The 27,927-nt window shown below is 41.1% G+C and overlaps 1 protein-coding gene across 1 annotated transcript in view; it reads right to left on the reverse strand.

The window, feature by feature from the left end:
- SDCCAG8 (SHH signaling and ciliogenesis regulator SDCCAG8) overlaps positions 1-27,927 on the reverse strand; it is a 181,024-nt gene that overhangs the window by 79,381 nt on the left and 73,716 nt on the right. The window contains exon 13 of the mRNA XM_024576157.4: positions 20,488-20,630. Coding sequence (XP_024431925.2) covers positions 20,488-20,630 — 143 coding nt within the window. The remainder of the gene's footprint in view (positions 1-20,487; positions 20,631-27,927) is intronic.

The raw sequence follows: 27,927 nt of genomic DNA on the forward strand, positions 1-27,927 counted from the left end.
AATAGCGATAACTGCAATGATTAGGTACATTGTATAATATCTTACTTCTCAAGCATGGAGTACAGCTTCACGGACTGGGAATGTTGAAAGAGCAGGTATTCCACCTGAGAAAAATGCCCAGGTATTAGACCCACGGGAATGTATCTGCAGCAGAACTAGGTCTGGAGTATATTAATTGCATCTCTACACCAAATCTAACAAGCTCTTCTTGACCATCAAGGTCCATAATTTCAGATGAGGTGGGCCCGCTGGCTCCTGCTCTTCCTGCCCCCGTGAAGCTCCCAGGGGTCCCTGCTCACCACAGTATCCTCACGTGCCTCACGGACTGGCTGGAAACAGGAGGCATTCAGCCTTTGTTGCACAAAAGGTGTCAGATGCTATTCTGAAGAACCAGAAAGCATAGAGGCATAGTGATCTGCTTCTTGCCATTGTTTCCTGGTTGTTTTGCTATGATTGGCTGCCACGTTTTTTGTGTTGTTTTGAGTGATTTTTTATTTTTAATACCTAAAAATGACGCCTCAGGAGAGTTTCCACTGATTCCACACCGAAAAGTGCCAGGGCTTTGCAATAGATATTTGCTCCTTCCAAGTACCTCTAAATTTCTATCTGACTTTATAGCTGCGTGTCAAATGGCTGAATTCACCAGAAGGCTACGCTTGAGTAAGTGGGGAACCATAGCGCTAAGGGTGGTAGACTTTTCACTGCTGCGGAAGTCTTGTGCCCTCTCAGGCTGGGTGCGTGTGGAAGGGAGGACTGCGTTCTGTTGACTAACCTTGGCTGGAAAACAAAAGCACAGTTCGTTTGTCAAGCTTGACTGAGATCCCCGTTTTTGCCCACTACTGGGGAAGGTGAGTAACACATTTGGTGAAGAACAGTACACACTGGATGGTGAAGAATTAAAGACATCTAATAAATAATTGAAATAAACTAAGTTATTACAACGAGTTTCACTTGTCTCCTTTGAAAATATGGCTATTAGAAGTTTAAATTCCAGATGTGGGTTGCATTCTGTGGTTCCCATTGTATTTCCGTGGGACGGCGCTGGTGTGAACGTTGACTCCTCCACCTGCTCCCCTAGAGCAAAGTGTCATTTTTAACTCTGCTGTTCCGGAAGTCAAAATAATCATGTTGCCCCAAACTGCTAATGTTAAGTGCCTTGTGAAGACAGAAAATCTTGTATTTTTTTTATAAAAAGCAAAAACTATTAAAATAACAGGTTTTTACCTAGGTAAATTTCTCATTGAAGTCAGCCAGTCACTATTACTTGAAGAATTACTTAGAGGAGAATTGTGATAGAACCAGGAATAGAGCCGCAGTAAATGGCACAACTTGTTTTTTTTTTTGTAAATCAGATCTGATTTGAAGCATCTTCCAAAATACATATTCATATTTAAAATTAAATTATAAAGCATATTAAAAAAACTATTCAATACTGCCAAGATGGCAAATTACAGAAAAATGTCATTATGTACATGGATTACAGATACCTGATTATTTAATGTGCATATGATTGGAAAAATCTTTATCATTTAACAGTCTTTCCCTAATTGTTGAATGGGAAAGAGCAAATTCTCTAAGAGATTCTTTTCCCCGCAGATTTCTTCCCAGAAGCTGCAGGAATCATCCTCATGTTTTAAATTAATTGCTTGTTTCTTCTAAGAAACTCCTCCTTTCAAAGTTTACCAAGGCGCTTGCAGTCCTATCGCCAGCCCATCAGGCAACCAGTGTAATAATTATCCCACTGCCTGGTGAGTTCATCTGTTGCCTCTGTAGTTCTCACTTTTTGCAAAACGTTATCTGCCCTTTGTGGAATACAAATAAGCCTGTGTATGGTTTCAAACCCCTACAGAAATCGCTGGAGCTTATGTGTTGTTGGACATATAATTCAAGAAACCAGGAAAGGGAGTAGGTGGGAAACCCAGGTTCACACATAGTACGCCTGCGTAAGAATCACAGACCCGGTCATTATTATCATTATAAGACCATGATTTTTAAGAAAACCTCACCAATAGAAGCTGCTTGATGTGACTGTAAGTTATAGGCACCTTCAAGGGCATTTACTGGCAAGGTAACACATTGTGAGTGCTAAACTTCCCACCTTCTAGGGCTTACTGCCTGTGAGTTGCTCCTCTCCCTCCCGACACATGAAGGGAAACAGAGAAGGGAACATATCAGACACCAAGGGCGCGGGGAGAAAAAGGTCTATTTCTGAGTCTGGTGTGGGGGCCTGGACTTGACACCTGTGCCAGGAATCCCTGGCAGAAGACTGTCTAAAAGGATTTATGTCACAAAATGTCCATAACATATTATTCTGTGAAATTGTAAGACTCAAGCCTTGAAAGGTCCCCAAATTCAGTGAACTGACTGGCTTCTAGTTATTTAATTGTCGGATTTATTTTCAAGAACTATTAACATAGGAAGGCAAAGCTGAAGCAGCAGATACGGAAGAACTTACTGCAAGGGGACTCCGGCACAGCTAACTGTCAGCGATTTTCACCTGGTGTTCTGCAAGAATGTTGAAAACGTGCACGACCTGGTACCTATTTTTTTTATTGTCAGATCAGTAAAAAACATTTTTTGGCATGCTTCAAAATTTTAGTAATTAGCTTATGTGTGCCATGAGATGAAAAAGGTTGAAAGTTGCTGGTCTAGGTAATGGTCAGAAATGCTCCCCGCCCTCACTTCCGTGTTAGAGGCCTGACCGAATGGACAGGGAAGTCACCTGCCTCCCTGCTCTGTTCCCGAATGAAAGGCAAGTCAGGGGCCTTGGTGGGGAGTGAGGCCCCAGAGGCACTGGCAAGCTAAGACACCAGATCATTCCCATGGGACAATTTTCAGCTGTCCTTCCACGAGATAATTCAGACTGGTTTTTCCCAGCGTGTATCCCCCTAAACCTAATTCCTGAAAAATATGTGGGAACTTACCAGACAAGTGTCCATAAATCACATACATTTGGACAATACTGGAAACCAAACTCCTCTCGAAGAGAGTCGTCAGGCCTGGTGAAGGCTGTGGGTGGTCCTGCTGTCGCGGACCCTATGTACTACAACTTTCCCAGAGGACCCGATTGCATGATCTGTGTTTTCACAACACGCACCATCAGAGGCAACAAGGCACAGAAGGGACGAAACTCGATTCTGGAACCTGACTGCCCTGACTTGGATCTCAGCTCCACCTCTGGGTGGCGCCATGACCTTGGTCAAGACACCGACCTCCGGATACCTGTTTTCCCGTCCGTACAATGGGGCCCCTGGCAGCATCTAACCGAAAGCCCATTTGGAGGCTGAGTTAGTGTGAGTGACGTGCTCACCATCGAGTAAGCAGTGTGTCCCGGGCTATCTTTACCACCCACCCGGAAGGAGCTTTCCCAGAGTTGTAATTGCTGTTTGTGAACTAATGCTCTTTACTTTTGTTCCAAAAACTAGTTACTATGTGCCGAAGTCCAAAAAGAAAATCGTCTCCCTTCGGCAACAGATTGTGCAAGACTTCCAAAGAAGGATTCTAATGGGTTTATTCAGAGAAGTCCTATTATCAATGAAGGAAAAGGAGTCGAATGTGGATGACAGGGAGGAACACGACGAAGAACAAGGAGATGCGGAATCTGCTTTCAGCTTCTACTAAAATAACTGTTGACTTTGGGCAAGTTGCTCAGCTTCTCTGCATCTCCGTCCTCACGTGTTACAATGATATGATCGTTGGACTAGATGGGTAGTTTCATTAAGTCATTCCTGTACAATGATCTTGCGTTAAGAAAAGTTTATAAATCTAAATATGGCTTTTTAGATTTTACACACACACACACACACACAGACAAAATGCAGTTAAATTAACCTCAACTTTGTGTCCACTAGGTTGTAAGATATCTATAAAGAAGAGTCATGCCCTATTCACTTAAAAAATCTACAGTGCCTGGTGTGGCTGCAATAGAACCGTCCCTCAATAAATGTTGAATGAATGTCTGTTTAACAGCAATTCACCTGTTATTTCTTCATTCAAAAAAAAAATTCCAGACTTCTATGATGTAAACCAGTATGCTGGGTCCAACTAAGTTTATGTGTTTCTGGAAAGCTATGAGCTCTACCTTTAGAGAGCTTGCGAGTTAATTTGTGGTATGAATATCAAATGATGACACTAATTGATGCCGTTCCTTTTTCCTCCCTTTCGATTTGAATCCCATAATTCAGGGAAGGTTTCTGGTATGAGTTTACACAGCACACCACATTAGTAGCATTATTACATAAAGGTGTTCAGGAACCATGATGGGAGAGATGGCAACATCAGTATGTTACAATTAGAGCCGGTATGTCCAACCAATTTTATGTAAAATTTTACATTAAGAAGACTGCCTTGTAAATGATAACCTCTTAACAAATGGGGGGGGAAGAGGGCATTTTGAAGCTGACTTTAAAATATGGTTATCAATTTCTTTTATTATAAGAAATCACCATTCTTTTCAAATAGATAAATTGTATGTAATCTCATTCAGTCTTAAAAAAACAAAAAAAGGACCAAAAATGTTGATCTCCATAAACCATGTAGGCGTAAGTAAACATCTATAACTGCTAATCACATTGCAGTTCTTTCTTTTTACTGACAAAAAAAGCATGTCATGGATCATAAACCTTGTCTCTGAAGTCTCAATGTCCCCAAACACCCCACCCTAGTCGAATGTGATCTTTTGATGCAAGCTGCTAAGGGGGAGAATGTGAATAGAGGGCTTGCTGAATTTGCTCTGAGTATCAGTCTCTGTGAAAAGTGTGCAGAAATTCTTGTGCGTAAATTACTACACCATTAAAATCTGAAATAACTGTGCCTTTGCATCGTCTTTTCTGGTGATTGCTTCATACCAACTCCTCCTCAGCTGGCATCTCTTGATCAGCCCTGTAATGCAGTGTTCAAGGACAAGAGCGGTAGACAAGGACCCAAGTAAATGACGTGCATGTGACCAGGCAGACGTTAGCAGCGACGTCCTGGGTTTGCAGAGGGAGAGTTTAATTTCCACAGGTCTAAGAAAATAAGGAAGTCCTGCCCCCTGCCCCACTGTCTTCCGTTCCTATCGTCCATGCTACTTGAGTTTGCAGGTGTCTGCCCGAAGGCAGGTCACTGAAAGTCAACAGAAATCAGGTCAACCTCAGCCACAGAAATTAACCTGCATATCAGGGCAGGCAAAAGAATATCTTACAGAGCATTATTCCAGCCCAAACCAACACACTGGACTTTGCAAAATGAACAGAGAGTCAGAACAACAAAAGCAACCGACATCTATCCTAACAGAGCAAATGTCTTAGATATCACAGATGTCCCTCAGCGAAGGGATGCATTGCTTCCCCCGTGCGAACAGAACTGAGGCAGCACGAGATACATTTGAATGGGATGTTAACCTTCACTTAATTTTTTTTTTCCTTTTCCTCGCTGACGACACAATTTTAGTATTATCGCAACAGAGCTTCTGGCTGGAAAAAATTAAATTAATGGATGGATTTTTAAAAGCTTAGAAACTTAAAAAAAATAAACAACTTTTAAATATCTCTACTTGATGGTGTCAAGAGCCAAGATAAACGTATTTCAATTGCAACTTCCAAACTAAACTCACAAATTACTACCATTATGCTAAGTGCTAGCTACCCCACTGTGCAGTTTTGCTTTGTGAATTTTTACCTTCCTCTACGAGCACTTTTAGCCACTGATCGCACAGCCTTTCAATGTTTTCTGCCTTTTCCTTTAAATAAACTGGCTCTGGCTCCTTCCATCTGGTTCCCCTTCCGTCAGCAACCCTGCACCTGTTCACACCTCCTCTCCTGTTGGATTCCACTGAACATTTCCTCCTCTGCCAGGGCTATTCTGGCACTCGCAACCTTTCTGTCATTCAATCCATCTGTCAGAAGTGAACTTTGTTTACCGCAAGCTTCTGCTTTCTTCTTCAAGAAGCAAAGCCCCTCAAGGTCATTGTCAAATGAACTGTCGGCGTGGATTTCAATCCTCTACTGCTAACCAGCAGAAGATGGAGCTCTGTTGTGTAATGTACTTGTGAAAATTACTTTTGGGTTCGGGAAGACAATAATTTGGAGTCAAAGTAGTAAGAGAGGGTGTTTTAATGATCATTTGTAAAAGCAGACAGCTGATATGTATACTTCCTTCATGTGTCTCTGCACTTCTTATTATATCAAGTAGGGACTAGATGCATCGGAAGCAAAATAAAAGTTTTAAAGTGAAATGAAAATATCATAAACAAGCTTACACTATATAAAAATGGCTTCATACTATATAGCATTAACTTGAGGGATAAATATTTTCACTAATGAACTAGCCAAGGGAAAGAGTATTCCAGTTAAGAAATTTTACACCGAAATGCTTAAAAAATGTACAAATATGTACCATTTCAATTATAAGCTATATATTGACACACAGCTCCATCACTGCTTTGAAAAACTTAACCCATAGTATACAAATCGAATCATGTACATTTTATATTCCATCATTGGAAAACAAGCAGTTCTGCTTAAATGATACTCCAATATATTCTACCAAACAAACACACGATCTAGGTATTGTATCAGTTGGCCATTCTGAGAAACAAATAAACTCCTAGAAACTAGGTAAAAATTGTGCTCTCAATTGAATTTTTCCTGTGTCATCTACAGCTACTGAGCACCCACCCTCCTTCATAAATCAGACATAAAATCGCTCTACGTTGAATTATGTACCTACATTTTAGACAATCATATTCTCTAGGAAATAAACCACTCAACTGAAATGCCTTAATAACAAAAAGAGAGGTCATTTTTTTTTTAAGGAGAAAATATATGGCAAACATTTTACCCGGAGCAAAGGTTTGAAGATAAATATGAGCCCAAATGCATTTCATTCATAATGGTGCCGTGACAGTGTGCAGGTTTATCTCAAGATTATTTTATTAAGGAAAATTAAGTCTGTAAGATTTCCTAAATCTTTTTCGGAAAAAATAAAAAATTCAAGCTTTTCTCATTGACATGCAATTGAATGCAGGTTTCATGAATAAAAGCAGTCTAAAAAAAAAACACGTAACTTAAAATTTGTATCTTAAGGTTTTAATTGATGAAATATTTATAATTTATAAAAAATACTTTAGCAGAGCAGTTTTGCAGATGTGTTAAAGACAACGATTGTGGTGCTAAATATAAAAGCAAAAACAAAAGATCAAGAAAGACAGCTGAGAATCCAAGCGCGGAGACATTCTCTCTCCTTCAGCTGTCTCAGTTTTACCACCCGTCTCCCAAATGCCCTGTGTCCTGTAAACCATTCTTATGGGATATGTGTAAAACATAACTACAAATCCATATAAACATATAGGGATTTGGATCACAAAACACGTTTTCGAAGGAGTGCTTTCTCTTTCATCTTCCTAAAACATTATTTCTAAATAATTTCTCCTTCTGTGGAGAAAATCTCAGAAACAGTGTCTCCTTTACCCAGAAAGTTTGTTAGTACTTTACTGGGCATTTTTTTCCCTTTAGTGCTTGAGGGCAGTCTGGTTACCTGGATCCCTGCTTCTGAAAAGCATGGGAAGGGGGGTAATGTGATCACTTCCACGGTCTGATTTGCTACATAAAAGAAAAGTGTGTGAGTGAATTGCTAGTTTAATAGAGGCTGCTTAAGTGACGGGCAAGGAGCTCTTCGTACTTAGCAAACTGCATTTCAAAAACACACTCATAGGCTTGTTTGGGAAAATTTGTATGGTAAGAACATAAACAAACGAAAAACACTCGGTTTAACATCACAGTCACACACAGATGCATGAATGTGTACACACACACACACACACACACACTTTTCCCCTCCATAAATACAGAAGAAAAAGAAAAGGAAAATACTATTGTGATTACTCTTACAAATGGATCATTGAAGGAATTCTGTTCCTTGAGGAGAGTACTGTTTATATTTATCTGCCTGATGTGTAACAGGCTTATATTATGTTTTAAATAGAAAAACTAGGGAAAAGTTTTAGATAGCTTGATACTGACACCTGAAACAAATTTTACAGAAGAAAGATACGGAGGCATTGAAGCAACGGTGCCAGGATGCTCTGCAGAACAGAAAGCCGTTTCTAAGGGCGCTGTGAGGTGAAGACAAGAGCTGACGTTGTTCATGTTCTTTAATATCAGTTTTCCTAAAACAGCATATGGACGTAGGATGGAAGGTAAAATATTTAAACTCCTTCATAAAGAACTGACCTTAATTTCTCTGCATTCTGAATGACTGTTCCACTTTTCTACGAATTGAAAAGGATGAAAACACTGGTAGTTTTCTCTGGTTTATTGATTTGTCTGCCTCTCTATTCGTGAAGTCTTTTAACGACAGAGGATATTCATTCTTCCACCCCCTTCCTCCATTACCTTGAGGCAAGACCTTCTTTCGGATGTGGAAATGTTTGCAGGACGGCAGGACAAAGACCTGAGACATTTTCACAGACTTGATCAAGGGGAAAAAAGGATTTGCAAGATTCTGTTAAGAGTAGGAAGAGACTAAATGACAAGTTTAAATCTGCCACAATCATTTACTAATGTGCTGCTATATCAAATAAGTCTAATTTTTTGACAGCACCAAATTAGATTTATTGCAGAAACTGCTGCATAAATAGCATATGGCTATGTTATACCACCTATTTCAATTTCTGGTAATGTTCCCCCTCCCCCTCCGAAATGCATAAATTGAGCCAAGCTACAAACCTCTTGCAAAAGAAAGAAATACACCAGTTCGAAAACAGATGTAGAGATCTGGATTTCTTTGTTAAAATAATAGTTTTAGCATGAAGGTCCCAATTCTACATTAAAAACACAACTCCCTAGTAAGCGATTAAATTAAACAGGTCTGTTTTTTGCTTCCATTTCTTTCAGAATGACTTAATTTTTGGTTTAAGGGTTGGGACTCTGAATTATGCTCAGCACTTTGATGTTTAAGCCACAGCTCCACAGAGAGAAAAGGAAGGACAATGAAACCACGAATCAAACATGGTTTAAATAGCTTATGGGAAATTATTAAGCACAAATGCCTGTATGGTATGGTTGTTTTTTGGTCTTCGTTTGTGAAACACAAATGTGGTAGAAAAGCATATCAAAAAAGGCTTTTTTCTAATTTTAACCGCAGCCTTGACACTGCGCACTGTTTGATGCATAAACTATACACTGTGATCATTCCGTGTGCCACACCGTACACATTAGCACGGCAGAGCCCCACAAACCGCAGAAACCAAGGTTCCGGGGACGCCGGGATTGCAGACTCACACAACAAATCCCCAGGCAGACAGTGCGTCCTTCTCCACCTCTACCCTGAAGCCCACCCCCCGCTGCTCGGCTGAGATAACAATGCAACCTGACTTTTCTCTTGCAACAAAAGTTTCAGCTCTTCCGAACGCGAGAAAGACATTGCAAGGTCTTCTCTCAGACCAATGGGCACACCACTGCAAACATCGCGGCACGCGGCTACCCCGCAGACTCCCTCTCTGTGGTCAGTCTTCCCAGCTGCCCTATCTGTTACTGTCTGATTAGTTCTGCTAAGGAGCCCCTCCCCTGCCAGCTTTCGGTGCCATCTGTTCTGTACAAGATGGCTGCTGCCCAGCAACCCGGCACTGCCCTCCTACCTGGCACCCGGCTCCCGTCCTTACCCCAAAGTGCTAACACAGGTTCTCTCTGCTGGCAGAGGCAGGGTTTCATTACTACTACTTTGACAAGCGCGGGGTTGTTTGTAATTTCTCTTTTATCCCGATTTTGATTGTACAACCACCTCCCACTGATTCAGTTTGCTTCAGTTTTGTTGCTCACAGATTTTACTCTCCACATTAATCTCCCTCTGGCATGTTACTGCATCTGTTCCCTTTTTTATTATTAATTTTCAAATTCCCACCATTTTTGACAAAAAGGAGGTAATCTACACTCTGTTTCTGCCCATTTCATTTTCTTTAATTTGGAAGATAAGTATGAACGCGTGCCAAAGAAGTTAATTCTCCGTTAACAGTTTATTTCCTGGCACCCCCAAGCCTTTGTATACGAAAACCAGATAGGGATAAAATGTTGACTGAGTGACAGCAACGCCGTCGCAAGCGCTCCTGAATTTAATGAAAAGCAAACATATGAAACGGCATCTAAAAAGTTTATTAGTTCCACGAGTTGTCTCATGCTGTCGTTCTTTCTTCCCCTTTTAACAGAGAATTAATTTCTTTGTGCAAATCAGTCTGAGGGCAGCATTCCGGCTCCCCGATGGTCCTGCCGTGGCTCCATTGCTACTGTAGATGACTTTTATTGTTCCTTAATATCATTATCGTCTTTCCCCAGCCCCCAGAGACTGTCTAATTCAGTAGCGAATGACTCTGAATAAGTGCCTTCTTTCAGAAGTAGGTTATGAATAGAACCCGCCATCGGAGCCACAAAGCAGGGCTGCCCCCATCCTATTTGTTTGACAAAGAGTTAATATCAGGAATGGCAAGTGGTTTCAAGACAAAGGGGGTCGCTTAAGAGTTACAGAACAGGAAGTCCTGTCTCTGACAATAGAGTCCCTCTGTGCCCCTCCCTTGCCAACGTCTCCACCTGGCCAGAAAGGCCTTGAGAAATGTGATCGTGCCTCAGTTGCCCTAGAGTCTTCTAGATCGGGCATCGCATCGGGACTGCCATTCGTTTATTTTATGAGAATTCATTTATACTATGATAACAGCATGGGAGTCCTTCAGTTTATGGACACCCGAATGACTTTCAGTGATTTTTACTCTATCTGTCCTCATAAAAGTCACACTTACGCTGCGCAGGAAGTAAAGCGCAGGAGCAGATCTTCCCCAAGGTGACAGGAGAGAATCAGAAACTACCAGCACCAGTGAGTGTCGAGACCAAGGGATGCCCGGCCCCGTGAACCACACTTCAGATCGGCTTCCAGAGAACCAGCAAGTCTCGAATCCTGCTGACCCGTCAGCCTCAGCGTGAGCACCCCCAGCCTCCACCCTTTGTGTACGTTTCAACAGTGACGTGTTACTTTATTTTATATACTTCTTTTGTTGTTATGTTTATAAGAAGTACTGCTTCCAAACAAAGTGCATTCTTTTGATAAATCTCCTGGTCAGAAACAAGCTTCTTGGAGGTAGGGGCAATGCAGGTGTCGGAGGGATGCATCACTTGGAGACTGGTACCCTTGCTGGAGGAGTCTCTTTGGTACCATGCCTCTTTCTCCTTGCCCTGAACCCTGCCCTCCCCACTGCCGGTCCGGGAGATGCTCAGCCCTGCCAGCTGGGAGAGGTCACTCAGAGTCAAGGTGGAGCAGCCTTCCCCTCAGCTGGACGCTGGCTTTGCAGGCTTCTTCCAAATGTTATCTGACCCACTTGGTGCCCACTCTGCGGAACTGCATTCAGGGAACTGTATCCTCTGCTGAGCTAGTCTAACGGAGTGGCGGCTTACTACAAATGTGTTTGCTGGCATTGGGTCGTGGCCCCCGGGATCATGGTCCGGGACGGGCACTGAGGAGCCTGGATCAGCTCCAGGCCTCTTCTTTTCTCAGATTCCTTAAAATCAGCTTCGATTGCAGGATCTATCAATCAGAGAACCACTGCGTAACCTACTTGCAGGTATCAGGGAAACATTAAATAACAAGTCATGCCTAACAATCGCTCTCACCAACACATCCGAGGAGGAAGAGGTGTTTAAGAAGAAATTAAACATCAGTATGTTGGGGATTTTTCGTGCTTCTTTCACACTAACATTGGAGATCAGAGCTTTCTTTTAGAAAAATATTCCTACTTCAGGCTACTAGGTTAACAATTCCATGGTTTTTGGGTTTTTCTCCCATTTTCATTGAACTTGACCGAGTTTGAGTCAGGCAAGTGGTGTGGGCAGTACTTCCTCGGTTTCCTCTGGGCTTCTTGAGAAAATGAGTTGGCTGTGGCCAGCACCACGCTCCAGGCTTTGGGCCTGGGCAGCAGGGGAGGGAAGTACATCCCCAGCGTAGATTTTCATTGCACACACATTTGGGCTTCACAGAAGCGAGAGGAGTGAGCCAGGGAACATTAAGCGGGGCCTGCAGAGCCACAGTCCCTGGCAGCCTGTGACTCTAACCTCTCCCTCCCCAGGCCACACAGAGACTGGGGTTCCTAGCCCGTCAGACAGGGGGAGCAGCGTGGGCTCAGGCAACGTGGTGTCCATCCGGGGTAAAAGGAAATGCCTTTTCTTCCCTGGCTCTCCGACAGCCTGTTCTCTCTGGCACCGGGTAAGGCAAGGAAAAGAGGACACAATTTAAAACAGCACCAAGGCCATCTATTCTGAGACTTGATGTTGGTTGCACATGTATCCTTTTAAAATTATTTTTGACATGTTCTCTGCTTAATTTATTCAAGAGAGTGTACCAGAGAAAACAGGAGCTTAACTTTGAAAGGAAACTTTAGACTAAAAATTCTTCAATAAACTCAGAAGGAAAAAAAAACAAGGTAACGTTCCCTGGGAAATAGAAAGATTACATGTTAGTGTTACACTGTCCTCTGTGAGCGAAGAACGATCGGTAGTTTGGTCTTTTGACCTAAGCTAGTTGTCACCTGAAGAGGAGTGCATTTCCTTCTTAGCTTTCCCTACGATAGAGAGGAGAGGCAAGTTTATGCAGCGGGCACGGAGAACCTGCTGGACTTAGCCTCACGAGGGGAACAGGAGAGATGTAAGAGGCCTGCCTCCTGGCCCACGAGCTCAGATTCTACAATGACAGAAGGATTGCTGCCCAGCTCTGAAGTGTGTTTTGTGCTCGTTCGTGAAGACGAATCACAAGTGCATCACAAGTCCGATGCCCCCTCCCCCACCCCGCTCCAGCCCTGCCTCCTCCGCACTGTCCTCCCCGTTCTGTTCCGGGCTGTAAGGCTTCACATCTCTGCTCCCTGAGACTCAGTTTCCTGGGACCTACTGCAGGGATTGAGAAGGCAGGGTGTCTCAAACTTTTTCTGACCCCAGGCAAAGCACCAGTTTTGTAAGGTGAAATAAAAAGTCAGTAACATTGTAATAACTGTGTACGGTGTCGGATGGGCGCTGCACCTAACGAGGTGACCACCTCATAAGTTACATACATGTCTGATCACTAGGTTGTACACGGATACAGTATGTGACTATTTGCTGAAACTAATTTAATATTGTATTATATTTCAACTGTAATCAGAAAATAAATGTTTAAAGATGAATTACTGGGAGACATTTAAAAGATACCCAATATAGCCCACTGATCATGCACTTGGACATCTAACATTGGTATAGAAGTTCCCGAATGTTCTCAGTTTTTGTACGTGTCTCGTTGCAGATGGGTGGCATGCAGACAATACAGCGAGCACTGCTGGAGGGAGCAGGCACAGTGCCCGGCACGTGCTACCCGTTCGTTTATGCACTCTTTACGTCTCTCTTTTTTAAATTCTGAGGGTTCTCTACATAAACCCACAAAGCGACCCCACGAAGAGCTGGCCGTGGCTCCTTGGATGTATGACATGTTGACGGTGGAGAGTATCACTCCCAGACCAACGTGAACAGGGGTGTAATCTTCCCCCACTTTCCTCCCGAAACCATTCCTTAGTCAAAGGGAAAATCAGGGATTGTATTGTTTTAAAAGGCAACAAAGGCAGCAGAGGAGACACTTGCTGTTTTATTTACCCAGGGTCCTTGACATCCTTCCCCTGGGAAGGTCACCTCCCCTTACTCTGGGGGCTTTGCGGGGGCTGCCGGCCACGGCCCCCAAAAGGGTGTGTGTGCACAGGATTCAGTTTGAAATCCGCACCAAAGGTTTTGACGTTGGAAGTGGAGGAGCTAGGGAGTCACATTCTTCAGGTCCAAAATCAAGGGCATCTACTTTATCTTCAGCTCAGATGAAGGATGTGACTCCCGGAGTGGAAGGACCTGGAAGAATGAGCCAGCGTTCCAGCAGAAGTCGAGCCCTGCAAGTGACAGGACAGGGTAGCAAACTGGCGCCGCCTCGAGTCCCCGGTCCAAGAAACCCTCCGGCCAGCTGCACCTGGATTTTACATGGTCTAGTTATCAAACTAATGAAATGCTCCTTTTGGGGTTTCTATGACCTCAACCAGAGTCCAAACTCACACTGGTAATCTGAAGGTCAAACAGCCCAGTGCAAGAAAGCATTTACAATAGTGAGTATGCAGAAGCCAAACGCTCTGATTAAGAAGCTTAATCACCACTCGCCAAGCAAACCACCACTGTAATAGAACAACCTGGTGACTTCTCTTTTGTGCCCTTTCTCACTTGCAAGAAGATACAGATGCTATATTCAAGTTGCTACCGCCCTAGGTCATAGTGCGGTCTTCCCATTTGGATCACAGAAGTGGGTCAGAGTATAACTCCATGTTATGGGCCTCACTTAAATTCCCGATCTGATAAACTCCTTGAAGTTCCTAATTGAAAACATTATGTTCAAGGGGAAATACAAATTTTAAAGGTAGCCCTGCTGACAGAAGCTGGAGCCTGCAGGTTTGAGGGCAGGTCAGTTCCCCTCTGCGCTCTGGCAATGCAATTTCTAACTCTCTGGGGCATACACAGAAGAACTCCTGTCGGAATCCCCCTCCGCACCAGATGTGAGAAAAAGACGCAGCGTTCAAAGGCGTGTGTTTCGATACACGTATAATAGGTGTGGAGAAGCGTGTTTGCCTCAGTAAGTAGTTAATACCAATCATGTAGAGATTCAGAAGTGATGGTTTTAAATGTCACATCGTCAAGTGATCGACCCGTGTGTATGTAAATGGCAGGCTTGTCAGAGGGATTTATATCCGGTAGCTCTTCAAAGACCTTTGAACATGTCAGAAACAAACATGAAGGAATTTCCACTTTTTGGTAAAAGCCTTTCCTCTCGGGGGAAAATGCAGCACAGAAGTTAAGGAGGATGACAGCTGCATTGCGACATGTAAAATGACTAAGGCAAGTGAGGAGCCAAAGGACGGTTTCTCAGGATGAGCCCCAGGCAGGACTGAAATTCACTGGCCTGTGTTTATACCAGAGAAGAAGGGAGCAGCCAACATTTCTTCCTGTGATAAATTTATGTAACTGTTTTTCTCAGTTGTGTTTTGGGGACCAATTGCATTAACCCATTTCCCTACTAATTCACACGGGCAACGGCATAGGCTTCGTGGGCAAATTGGTGGGATTCAAAACCTGCTTCCATAACTTATCGGTTGTGCGACCTAAGATGAATCATTTTAGCTCTCTGTGGCCTAGAGGCATTTGCTGTAAACAGGGAAAATACAGCCTATTGTTCTTTTTTAAAGAGCTACTAGATGTAGCATGGTACCAGGCAGACTCTAAGATGAATATGTTAACCTCAGATACTGATACATTTGGATATTTAAATGACAGGTTGTGTTTAACTTTCTCCCATGTGCACATGTGTACCTCTCCTCTCAAATGCCATTTTCTCCCTGGCATTTCCCATGGGAGGTCCTCCACCCCCATTTTTCTATGCTACCAAGGTCGATAAGAAGTTATCTGTCCCTCTGTCCCTATAATACTTTATTTGGAATCTCCCTACTGGATTGTATCACTTATGTTACTAATACACATTGTATATATATATACACACGTGTGTATGTACACACTGAGCTTTGAATGAATAGTCGTGAACTCACAATGTATTAACCATTCTATCACAGTGACTTCCTGAGCTCCACCTCTTTGCAAATGACTGAGCTAGATGTGCTGAGAAATATGATATTAATAAGACCTCTCCCCCACCTTGAAGGATAAGACATTCCAGAAGGGTACTACATAAGAACTTCCGAGTATTCATTCAGTCAGTCAGTCATTCAGTATGGAGTTAAGCGCCTTCAGCAATAAATGGGCAGCAGGACCCAGAGGGAGGCCCCTCCCTTCCGGCAGGGGTCACTGGGGAGGGCTACAGTGGACAAGTCAGGATGTCAGGGAGGCCTGGAAAAGAGGGTGAGGTTGCACCAGGGCTAGAGAAGGGTAAGGTGTGGAGAACAGTAAAGGGGGAGAAAAGTCCAAAAGTTAAAGGGGGCTGCATCTGCTTAAGTCTGGCCAGAAGTCAGCACGTGAAAGCTGGGAGACTTCGGGGCATCTGCAATGCTGAGTGGTCTGGACTTTCTGTCACAGTCAGCACGGCTCACGGACGGTTTTGAGAGCAAGAGACGGGGTGGACGCAGGGCTCATGAATACTCACTTGGCCATGGTTGGCAAAAGAGACTGGAAGGATGTTAAGGGACTGTGTTCATAGCCCTTATGGAGGTCAGCCTAAATTATCACGAATGTAAATGGTGGGTATGAAGGGCGTTTCTATGAAATCTCTGAAGTTTAAACTAAGGAAACATCTTAAACAAAGGATACTCCAAGCAATTTAAACACCAAACATCTGGACATAGGAACTTAATGCACTGTCCTAAATCACTGTTAGATTCACTGACTATCAGACCTAAAGGAAATTTAGAAATCTTGTAGTCCAACCTCAGTTCATGGGTAAGTAAGCAGGTTCAAGACAGGGAATGCCTGGGGGAGGTAGTGAAACTCAGTTTCCTCCACCCCAGGAAGCCTGGGGGCCTCCCCGAGGAGAAGTGTATGGTTCTGTAGTCTCACCTGGGTGCCCTTGGAATCACCCTTCACACACTGGAGGCTCGTCTCTGGCTCCCTGGCCCTTCTTCCCCAGCACTTTAAAAACAGGTCCTCTCTAGGCACTTCCACGACTCCGTGGCTACAGTGACTGTCCTTCTGTGAAAGCATCCAGACCTAAGCCCCTACTCACAGCCTTTCTCCTCACACTCGGCCTACACTGGACATCTCCACCCAAGTTCCAGAGTAAAACGTGCCATTTTCCTCGGCGACTCCTTTTAAGTTGCCTGTTTGGGTTGACGGACCACCCCGTTAGCACAGGCTAGAAACCTGGGAGTCCCCTTCGATCCTGGCCTCTCCAATTCGATGCCCGAAGCGCCTCTTGAAGGTGCTGTCCCCTTTCCACTTCACTGGCACAACCACGCCCAGGGCCACGGTGGAGCTTACGTTCTAAACGGGCCCCTGCCAGTCAGCTCATCCTTGGCCAATCTACTTTCCCGGTGCCTTTTAATGGCTTCTTAAAATACACATTTGTGCCCATCACAGTTCTAGCTCTCTTGACTTTTTGGGTTAAACAGACTCCTGAGGGCTTGTAAACTTTTTCTGTAAAGTAGATGGTAAACACTTTAGGCTTCGAGGACCATATTCGACCCGTGCCACACACTACGACATAAAACATAATGGAGGCTGTGCCCAGTATAATTTTATTTATGGCTGTATAATTTTTTACAAACTATTGTTTTTCCTCCCCCCATCATTTAAAAGTATAAAAACCATTCGTAGCTCAGGGAGTCACACAAGAACAGATGATGGGCCAGGTCTGGGCGGTGGGTGCTGACTCTGTCCTCCCTGGTCTCCTTGTCCCTACATTAACTCTCCCAGCCCACTCTCCACACTGCTGTCTGAGCCAGGGTCCCGACCCCAAAGCGGGATCATGTCAGAAGCCCTGTTTGAAATATAGCAGTAATCCGGTACTCTTGGAATAGCCCAAACCCCAGAATATGGCCCTGGAAAGTACAAAGCCTTTCCGCTGGTCCCTGACCCCATTTCCAGGCTTATCTCTTGCCAAACATCTAACCTGACTGCAGCTCATGCTATCTCCCATCTTTTTGTCTGTGCATACATGATTCCCTCTACATGGGACACTCACCCCACCCTTTTCCACTCTGATAACTGCTATTTGTGACCTCATTAATCAAGGTAATTACCGAAGATCTCCTCCTCCAGAAAGTTTCCCCACCCCCTTCACTTCCAATGTGGAAATAAGCCAATTCTCTTTGCTATGTGCTCCTGCATCGATCTTTATTTCTATCATTGCACTGTTATCACATGCTAATGATAATGTACATCTGGTTCCTTAATAGAGTGTGAGCAACCTAAGGGTGGGACTTGAGTCTCTTTTCTCCCTGCCAAGGGCTAAGCAATGTAGTTAAAAGATAGTAGGTGCTCAATAAATATTTGTTGAATAAGTGAATGTTATACTTACCAGTTGGGTCCATCAATAAAAGTCTAATTTCTAGTTTTTGAAGTCCAGTTAAGCAATAAAGGGAAATCCCCCCAAAAGTGATAGGTTATTTTCTTTTCACATTGATCTACCAATTTCTACTCCACTTTTAAATTTTCTTTGCCTTGGGAGATTTGGGTCCTTATTTCATTATTACTTTATAACACGGTTTTCATAGTCATTTTAAACTTTGTTTAAAATACGACATTCGAGGTGTTTAAGTCATGGCTAAATGAAGAGCTACCTGTGTGGGATATATTTCTTTCAGCTGGTACACTGGGTACCAGTGGGGACAAAAAAGACATGTTTCCCCACCACACACCTGAGTACATGGACTCAGTAAAGAATGGTGAGGGGCCACAAACTCTAAAAAAATCCCAAAAAGCACATCAGAAATATTTAAGCCCCAAACCAAGTCACATTTTCAGTGCAAAAGAGAAATACATGGTTCCTTGTCATTTTTATTGCCATCTCACATTTATGGATTTTACCAAATAAGAACAGAGAGTAAGTATAAAATGCTCACAAAAAGTACTGCACTTAGAAAACAGGTCATTAAGTTTTATTGTCTGTAAAACTGGGTTAAATTTTTGTAACTTGGTATAAATAAAGCTCAATAGAAAAAGCTTTCTACAGAAGCCAGCAAAACCGTTTTTCTTAGAACAAAGGGATTACTTAGTTACCACTAGTCCACGTTCAGCAGTTGCTGTATCTTAATATGCTCTCCTTGCAAGAACTTGATCTTGTCAGACAGCACAAATGGATACGGTGCAGGAAAACTCTCCATGGACTATGACTTCAGAAATTAACTCTCAGAATAAGACAGAATGGCAAAGGGGGCAAAACCAGCATTAATATTTATTTACTGAAGCTCAGCTACACTGAGACGTTAAAAGCTGTCCTATTTCAGTGGTTTAGCAGTGCTTAGCCCACTGATGACTGGTCTCAATAGAAGTCTGGCAGAAAAGAAAAACTATTAACTATCATGATGAAACCAAATTCCGAAACTGCTAAGATTAAATAACCATAGAAACTACGTTAAAGTTACACTGTCAGCTCTATGAGGACAATGCTTTAAGTGGACATTAAAAGAACAGTTATTGTTCTGTAGTATTAAGCAATTTTTTTCTCATAAAAACGTTTTTATCTATTGGGATTTTTCCAGCTATCACACATGTAGAAATGATGTTCTTTCTTTTCTTTTTCTTTCTTCTTTCTTTCTTTTTTCCCTTCTTTCTTTTCTTCTCTTTTTCTTCCTTTGTTTAAAAGGAAAGTTGGCAAACCATTTGGAACATTATCATAACAAAATGTTGTTAACAAAGTTTGATTTTAACAGAACTGGAGGCATCTTAACACTACCCTAAAACTTTGGGAGGTTCACCAACCTCTAGAATATTTTTTCCCCAAATGCAGGCTGTTCAAGTGGTGTTTTTCTCCATCTGTTATCATACCGTGCTCAGAATTACATTGTCATATTTAATGTAAAAGGGATCAGTCCCCTTTCATAGTTTAAATTCAACATATTACTATGATTAGAAGACCAGTGCTTTTCTAAATTATGAACCAAACCAAATATAAATTTACATGCCCATTTAGACAAAGTTCTCCCTAAAAACCTGAAAACTCCAAAATTGAACAAATCCAAAGGCTGGATCTGCAAACTGAAGAATTTTATACTGAAACTAAAAGTGAAAAGCAATCACTTACAGGATAATGTGGAATAGCGACAATCTTAGTTTGAATTTTTCTGTGCTGTATTTCTGTGTACATGTGCGTTTTCAGTACAGCAAATTATACAACATTCGCCACCCAAAACACCTTATTGTGACTTAGGGCTGAGTTATATGCTCACTGCAGCTCTGTGACGACGATCACAGCGCAGCACCTCCCGACAGAAACAACGTCAAGTGAAACCACCGTGGTGCAAGCCCGGGTATGACAATGGTTTAAACGTGAACAGTGCCAATTCATTTCACCTCGAAACTTGACACGCCCCTAGACTCAGGTTCCTTATTTTGTGTCAGTTCCACCTCAATTGCGTCTCGGGATGTCTTTTGTTTTGTCTCTTTCACCACCCACAGCATCTGATTATTTTCCAAAGTGTATCACTCCGATCCTTCAGTGCAACATTTTTATCAGACATAGAATTAACAAGGGAGGTGGTGGTAGGAGAAATATGTCATTTTGCTTATACTGATAGAGAATCGCCTAAATATTGGAGCACTGTGGATGAGAGGTTTTGTGATGTATCAGTAATTCCCTGCCACACTTATCACTCACATGTCTGGGTGTTTTGCTTACCACATCTCCACTTTTCTTAATACGCCTGAAAGCTGTGGGTGAACTGAATGACTAAGACGAAGTCTTAACAACTGCTTGGAAGCCTGTGGCAAAAATCAGCGGAATGAAATCGGGGCTCTGGTGCGTAATGGGATTAGGGAGTACCTGGTGAGGTGCAGTTGGTGCTCAGCTTCGCCCAGCCGCTCTGTCAGCTTCAGGAGCTCCTCTCTGGCCCCCGCCGCCTTCTGCTGCTCCTGCTGCAAGTGCTGCTTGCTCTCACTCAGTTCTACTGTCAGTTTCTCTATTTCCTTAGGTGGACGGGCAAGGAAAAAAGCATCCACGTAAAACACATGCACTGGAATTCAAAATCCCCTCATTTTTGTTTTTGCCATGAATTTGAATGTGATAAAAAAATTATTAGAAAATTGCAGCTAGCTTCCATTTCATGACAAAGGGAACCAACAAAGCCAAAAATGCACATTAGTGAGGGTTTGGGGTTTTTTTTTTTTTGGATCGTAAGATGAAGTCATTTTAAAAATGAAATAATTGAATGAGTTTAACGAGAGCAGTCAAAATGGATAGTATGTATTTTCATTCTAAGGCCCAGTCCCTTTAAAAATAATATTAACTTAAAATGTCATTGCTTTTAAAATGTAACATTTTTGTTTGTGAGATTACATCAGACACATGCAGTGATTTACATCAAATATGTGGCTCTCTCCTGAAAGATGTATTTATGGTATTATTTGGATATTTTGAGAACCAAAAGAAAGGATAAAATAACTTAAGATATCCTGTAGAAAAATGTGGGATGTAAAACAAGGTATCACGCTGATGCGCAATATTATTTAGAAAAAGAACACAGCATGAGAACCTTTATGCATTTAAAGTGTGCAAGATTCTGAGCTAAAAAATATTACATTAAAATTGCATTATAAAAAGGCAATCACAAAAGCAGTCTCAGATTGATAAATATGAACATCTAAAATATATGAAAATTTATGTTGGTTACTTTTTTGGTATCAGGATGAAACTCAAACATTTCAAAGCAAATAGGCCTTACCTACAACATAGTTTTAAATAATTTAGACATTAAAGCAGAAATATTTATTTATTATAGAAGACCTATAAAAATTTTTTAAAAGAGATCAACATTTATACTATTAAGACAAGAAAAACAAAAAATGGAAAATAAAAGGCAGAAACATTTTCAAATTCAGCAGCAAGCAAGAAGCAATTTAAATATAAAAAATGCAATCCCCCTTTGAAAAACAAAATTATGCTTAAATAGATTGTTTTAAACTTAGTATTTAAGTACATTTCAAATTTCCTCATGTCATGACTCAATATTCAGAACAATTTCAAACTATATTTAATACATCAGGCAATAAAAACTAAATAGTTCTTTTTTAGCATTTATTACACTATAAATATTCAGTTTATCCCCATCAAAACCACATATTACCAGCGATGTAATAAAACAACTTATTGCAAGTTCTCAAATATTATTGTAATTTTAAAAAGCTATGTAATAATGAATGTATCACTTTCATTTGGAATAGATTTTCTATATGTTTCAGATTAGAATACTAATAAAACTTATTTGTTTCTTTTTTAAAAAATATTTTAAATTGCTAACGTTATACCAATGTAATTAATTTCATAATTAAATATATTTAAAGAGATTAAAAAACATAATAGAAAAACCTATTTCATTTTGTCTAACATTTGTGAAATAAATAAAAGCAAAGAAGTACAGAATAGAAATTACATGTTGACGTTAGAACTGTAAGAATTCATTCATTGATTTTCCTACACCGTGCTGTGTGCACACGGTGCTATGTTGGGCTCAGGGTTTCCACCTACACGCAGGAGTGAACGATTCAGTGGGGTAAATAAGACACACACACACACACACACACAGACACTAAAATGCAAAGCATATGAAAAAGCACCAAATGAGTGTTAGAGAGAATCTGTGCATTAAAAGGCCCGATTAGAAATATTTTAGCATGGGCGAGAAAGTGCGGAAGAAAGGAAGGACACATAAACTCATGGATGACAGATTAGACCCCATTTTGAAAGGTCTTGGTTTCTAAATTAACAAAAACCTATTTTCCCTACATGTAGTAAGGAGATATGAGGGGTGTGAACAGGTATGAACAGGTATGCAATGTGGGAGATGCTCAGTGTGTACAGTTGGCTGAAGATGGCAGAGACAGCCGGTAGGGAGATGGCAAACAGTCCGTTGCAATATTCCAGACACGAGGAGTAGAGACTAATACATATATCAAAACAGAAATATAAAGAGAACATGTTGAGTATATGGAAATAAAAGGAGACATAGCAGGAGACGTCCAAGATGTCTCTAGAATTTTGAATTCAGAGGATACAAAAAAGAATGACGGAAATAGAAAATGTATAAAATTCCAAACTCCCTTAAAAAGAAAAGATGCAACGATTTTTACAAGCACCACTCGGCGGCAACATATGTAACCCCACATTGATAATGAGGTTGTAAGTATAAATGATGTGCTTTCTCAATCTCATGAGATGGAAACTCAGGGGCTGCACGGGAAGCCAGTCACACATGGAGACTAAGAAAGGCCCAGGAGGCAACACAGATCAGGGTTTCCGGCGCAGCCCTGGCATCGCCAGCTCTGGGACCTTGGACGAGTCGCTCAGTTTCTTCATTCTAAACTGGGAGTGAACTGCAGCCTGCTCCCAAAACTGCTGCGAAGATTACTGGAGATTAGGCGTACTTAGCAGAGCGCCTAGCACAAAATAAGAGCTGAGTTAAAGACGACAGATATCATCGTCATTAATACCGATTTCTTCTCTTTCAAGAACAGTAAAGAGATAAGTGGGAAAAAAATGACCTGCTTGAGGATATAAAGTTATCACTGAGGACTAAAAAAGTTCTTGATTTAATTCAACATTTCCCCCATAAAGCACTATTTTGGTGAAAACTGAATAAAACTTTATTATAATTTCCAAATGCAAGAAAGCATTTTTTTGTGTGAGGAAGATAGGAAATTACGGCCTGCTTCTGATGACCTGTGCCAGAAAAAGAGTTTATTGGTGTAGATCATCGAACTCAACAAATACTCTCACCAGCTGGACCGGGGCTCAACACCTACTCCCCAAGTTGGGAAAATCTGCCATGCACCAGCTCCAACAGCCGGAAGAGGACTCTCTTGCCAGACATGCCATGCTCCCTCTGGCAGGGTAACCCTTTGCCTCACCCAACTAGGTCAGGGCTGCTGCCTTGGCTGTATATAGAGGCTCAGGGATGGAAGACCAACACCAGTCGTAGGCCAATTATCATCACTCTTAAAGTGCACTATGAACCTGCAGTGTCTACGATGCGTTTGATGCGGCCATCTTTACACTTTGCCAAAAGAAACAATACATTTCACCAGGACAACGAACAGGAGAATCGCACCAAGGACGGACTATGGAGGAAGGAGGGCTCACTGCTGTTCATTTACTATCTGTACTGTAGGAGGTATTTTTCTTAATCATGGACATGTGCAACTTTATTACTGCCATTTATTAGATTTTCCTACTCGATGGCTCACAATAAAGAAGGGCGGTGCCCGTGCTCAGCTCCCCTCCACCTCCACGCCTAATCCTCAAAAGGCACGCACTACCCACTCTTCTGATATCTATCTTCATATTTCCAAATGACTTGCTTATGGTGCTGCTTCTTGAATTTTTGCAGGATTAGACATTTTCTGTTGACTTCTTGTGTTACAATAGGTAATGATTTACGTCTTTTATCCCACCCACCCAATACAGCCACCTCATCCTCCCTTGTCACAATTTCGGTTAAGACATCAGTCAGTAGTCCATTTACATTATAATGACGACAGAAACATTTTTCACTATGGAGACAAGCATTATTTTGCTCAAGCTAATTCTCTTGTACATATTTTATTATTTCTGGAATTAACCGCTTAGTTTTTAATATTTTATTTTTCTAGGTAACTGACACCCCCCGCCACCAATGATCGAACAGATCTGTCAAATAGTCATCGATAATATTTTTCCAAATAACAAAACACATCAGACAAATTAGCAGTTTCTTTTCAATATTTTTCTCAGTTATACCCTTCTTGGTGCCTTACGTCTGGCCTGGTTGGACTACGTATTGGGTCCAGCCTTACCCACACTCCTATCGGAGGTCCCTGTTTTCTGGGTTGTACGTCACTCTGCTTTTAGGTTTTACTTTCTTTTTGGTGAGCATATATTCTCTAGGTAACTTTCATTAAAAAGGGTACATGAATCATATATTTTAAAGTATCTACATGCCTGAAAATGCTGTTATTCTATGAATATACTTGATAGTTTGGCTAGGTATAAAAACCTATGTCGAAATGAAATTTCATTCAGGATTTTTAAAGGGCTACTCCACTGTCTTCAATATTCTAATATCTCAACTGAAAAGCCCTATGCCATTCTGATTCCTAATACTTGGTCTATGCTTTCAGTTTTGTTTCTGAATGCTTTTATGATTATTTTTCCTCCTGGTATTTTGAAATTTTACAATATTAAGCCTTGGAAAAGGCCTTTTTCATACTTCGTGCTGTGGGGACTCTTTTAAGTCTGGAGGTTTGGTTTCTTTCATTTAGGGAAGTTTCCTTGTATTATTGTGTGAAAACATTTTGATGCCATACATTTCAATATTTCCTCTTCCTGGATCTCCTTTTGGATTTTGGCTCTGTTGAATTGATCATCTAATTTTCTTATATTTTCTATCTCTTTGTCTTCTGATTGTAACTTCTGGAAGATTACCTTGACTTCGTCTTCCAAAACTTCTACTGAATCAAAGAAAATATTTCTACCGCACTTCTCATTCCCATGTGCTATTTCTTATTCTCATTGTTTTACATAGCATGCTATTTTTATTTTATTGACATAACCACTTATCTATTAAAATATTTTAGTATTTTAAATGTTCTCAGCTCATTATAAATTGCCTCAGTTTCCCTTTATTCTGTGTCTCTGTTCCAGACACTCTGTAATGTTAGAGGCTTTCCTCAAATACATAGTGGTACTTGGCTGTTTCTTTTCATATTTTACATAAAGTAGGTAACACAAGTTTGGGTACAATGGTTTTGGGGTAATGTGATAATTTAGAGTACTGTTCAGCAAATACTCACTTCTATCTCCCTTCCATGGGAATGGCACGCACTCTCTCTCCCCAGTGACTTTGGGCTTGGCCATTTTTCTTTCACTTGGCCCGTGGAATTTTCACGGTTATAGTGTAAGCAGAAGTCATAAATAAGGTTATGTGGTTTGGCTCTGCTTTTGGATTCTGGTGACTCTCCATGAGAAAAGAACGCCCTGGATAGCTGCTGCCCCTTTTGCCTGGATCACAAATAAATACATGTGGAGCAAAACAAAACCAAAACTATAGCACAGACAACCCACAACCCACAACCCGAAGCAGAGCCAACAGTCAAAGGCAGCGTAGACTGGCCAAACCCCAGCTGACCAGAAGACTCATAAGCATGAGCAGAAATGATTGCTATTATAAGCCATGGGTTTTTTTTTTTTTTTTTTTTTAATATAAACTAATTGACAAACCACTTTAAAGAAATAAGGAATGCTACAACTGTGTATCACCTTAAAATTGTATTGGTCTTTGAAACAACTGCATGAAGCACACAGGGCAGTTATCCCTGTTTATATAAAAAAGAAATTGAGGATCAAAGACATTGAATGACTGTCCAGAAAAGCAAATCTAAGCTTGAAACAGACCTGACATCATTGACTCCCCACCACCCATAAATTAGACAATGGCTTTCAATCTTTTTTCTTTTTTTAACCATGATCCATAGTAAGAAATCCATTTTGCATCACAATTCAGAAATGTACACACTCTCTCACACATATGTATAAATGTAACTAGCATTTCATAAAACCATATTAATCTCACTATGTGTGAAATGCTCAGATATATCCTATTTCTTCTTATTCTATTCTGCTTCTTTAAAAAATCTTCCTGTTTCAACCCATAAGAATGATTTCATGAGCCTGCAATTTGAAAAGCACTGAATACACTTGATAATTCTAAAATATATTTTACATAAGTAGAATCAAATAATGAGTTTCATTAAAAGAAGTTCTATTATATATTTCTCCTGCTTTCCTAAGAAAAAATATCTGAAGAAATGAATGTAAACCCCATTTGAAAAATTATAGATCATCTTAATACTAAAGGATAACTTTGCCTAGAAAGACAAAGTAGCAAAAATAAGAACTATTTTAATCCAATAGCAGTGACTTATCCCTGCTACTAAATATTGTGTGACTTAAAAATCCTTCAGTAGACCTTAATATAGGGCAACTTATTTGTGTATGTTTACAAGAGGATGGGGGAGGAGAAAATAACACAGAACAGTACGATGACTGAACCCAAAGTACCTGCCCAGTGAGAAAGAGGAACCTGTGGCTCTGAAGGTCACAAGATCTGACAATGTGAATTTATCACTCAGAAACCAGTGGATGAATTCATAGAATACATTTAGAAAAGTAAAGTGGTATATGATATTGAAAAATAAAACAGAACAGTCTGTCTCTTGGGAGAGACATAGTAGTTTCTATCAGTGTCTGTGTGGATAAAAAGATTGCATTCATTGGAAATTCAGTATTCACCCACTGACACTTTTATTAACTCGTAGATGTTAAGAATGACTTCACCAAATCATTAATAAGATTTCGTCTAGAGCGGCACTAGCTACCTGTGGCTATTCAAATTTAAGTTAATTATAATAAAAAATTGAGTGCCTTGGTTGCATTAATCACATGGCGAGTCATTAATAATAGCCACATGTGGACCACGGCTGCCATATCGTACAGCGCAGAGCTAAAATGATTTCATCATCACAGAAAATTTTATTGGGCAGCACTGGTCTAGAATATAGCAGATTTATTTCTAAGACTTACTCTCCAAACTAGACTCTTGGAAAATCAGCCGAGGTGAATAAAAAGACATTATAAGGATTTAAAAGTCTTTTTAGAAATGAACAGATAGAGTTAGTGGACGTGGGAGGTCACTAGTGCCGTTCCAGAAGTTCTGGCCATGGTTCTCATTGACAAGGGCATGCGGCACTGATTAAATGCCCTGAGTGCAGGCCCACTGGTAACACTGATACGAGCTACCATTTCTGAGTGTTTACCATCAGTTGCAACAGTGGAAGAAAGATAATATGAATTAAAAAATTTGAGGAAGGGTACGAATGCTTCCACTGTGGTAGGAATCTATGGCTCTAAATACGTATAAAATCAATACATACAAATCCAGGCAGACGGTGTGAGTTATGAGCAATTTCTAAGATTTTTCAAAATTAATTTTGACCATATGGAATAGTTACCTTTCAAACTGAATTTAGAAAATAATCTCCTCCTGAAAAGTCACTCTACCATAACGAAACATCCTGAGTTTATTTCAGTAGTGGAATTTATTTCAATAGCTTCACAAACAATTTCAGTCTTGTATTTATAAACATTCTAGAGGCTGAAGGGGTCAGTTATACTTTACTGTATTTAATGGGCAGAATTAGTTGCTTTTGCTATCATTGGCAAAGACCTCAGGAC

Source organism: Desmodus rotundus, chromosome 10 (assembly GCF_022682495.2).
Source record: "Desmodus rotundus isolate HL8 chromosome 10, HLdesRot8A.1, whole genome shotgun sequence".
Lineage (NCBI taxonomy): Eukaryota > Metazoa > Chordata > Mammalia > Chiroptera > Phyllostomidae > Desmodus > Desmodus rotundus.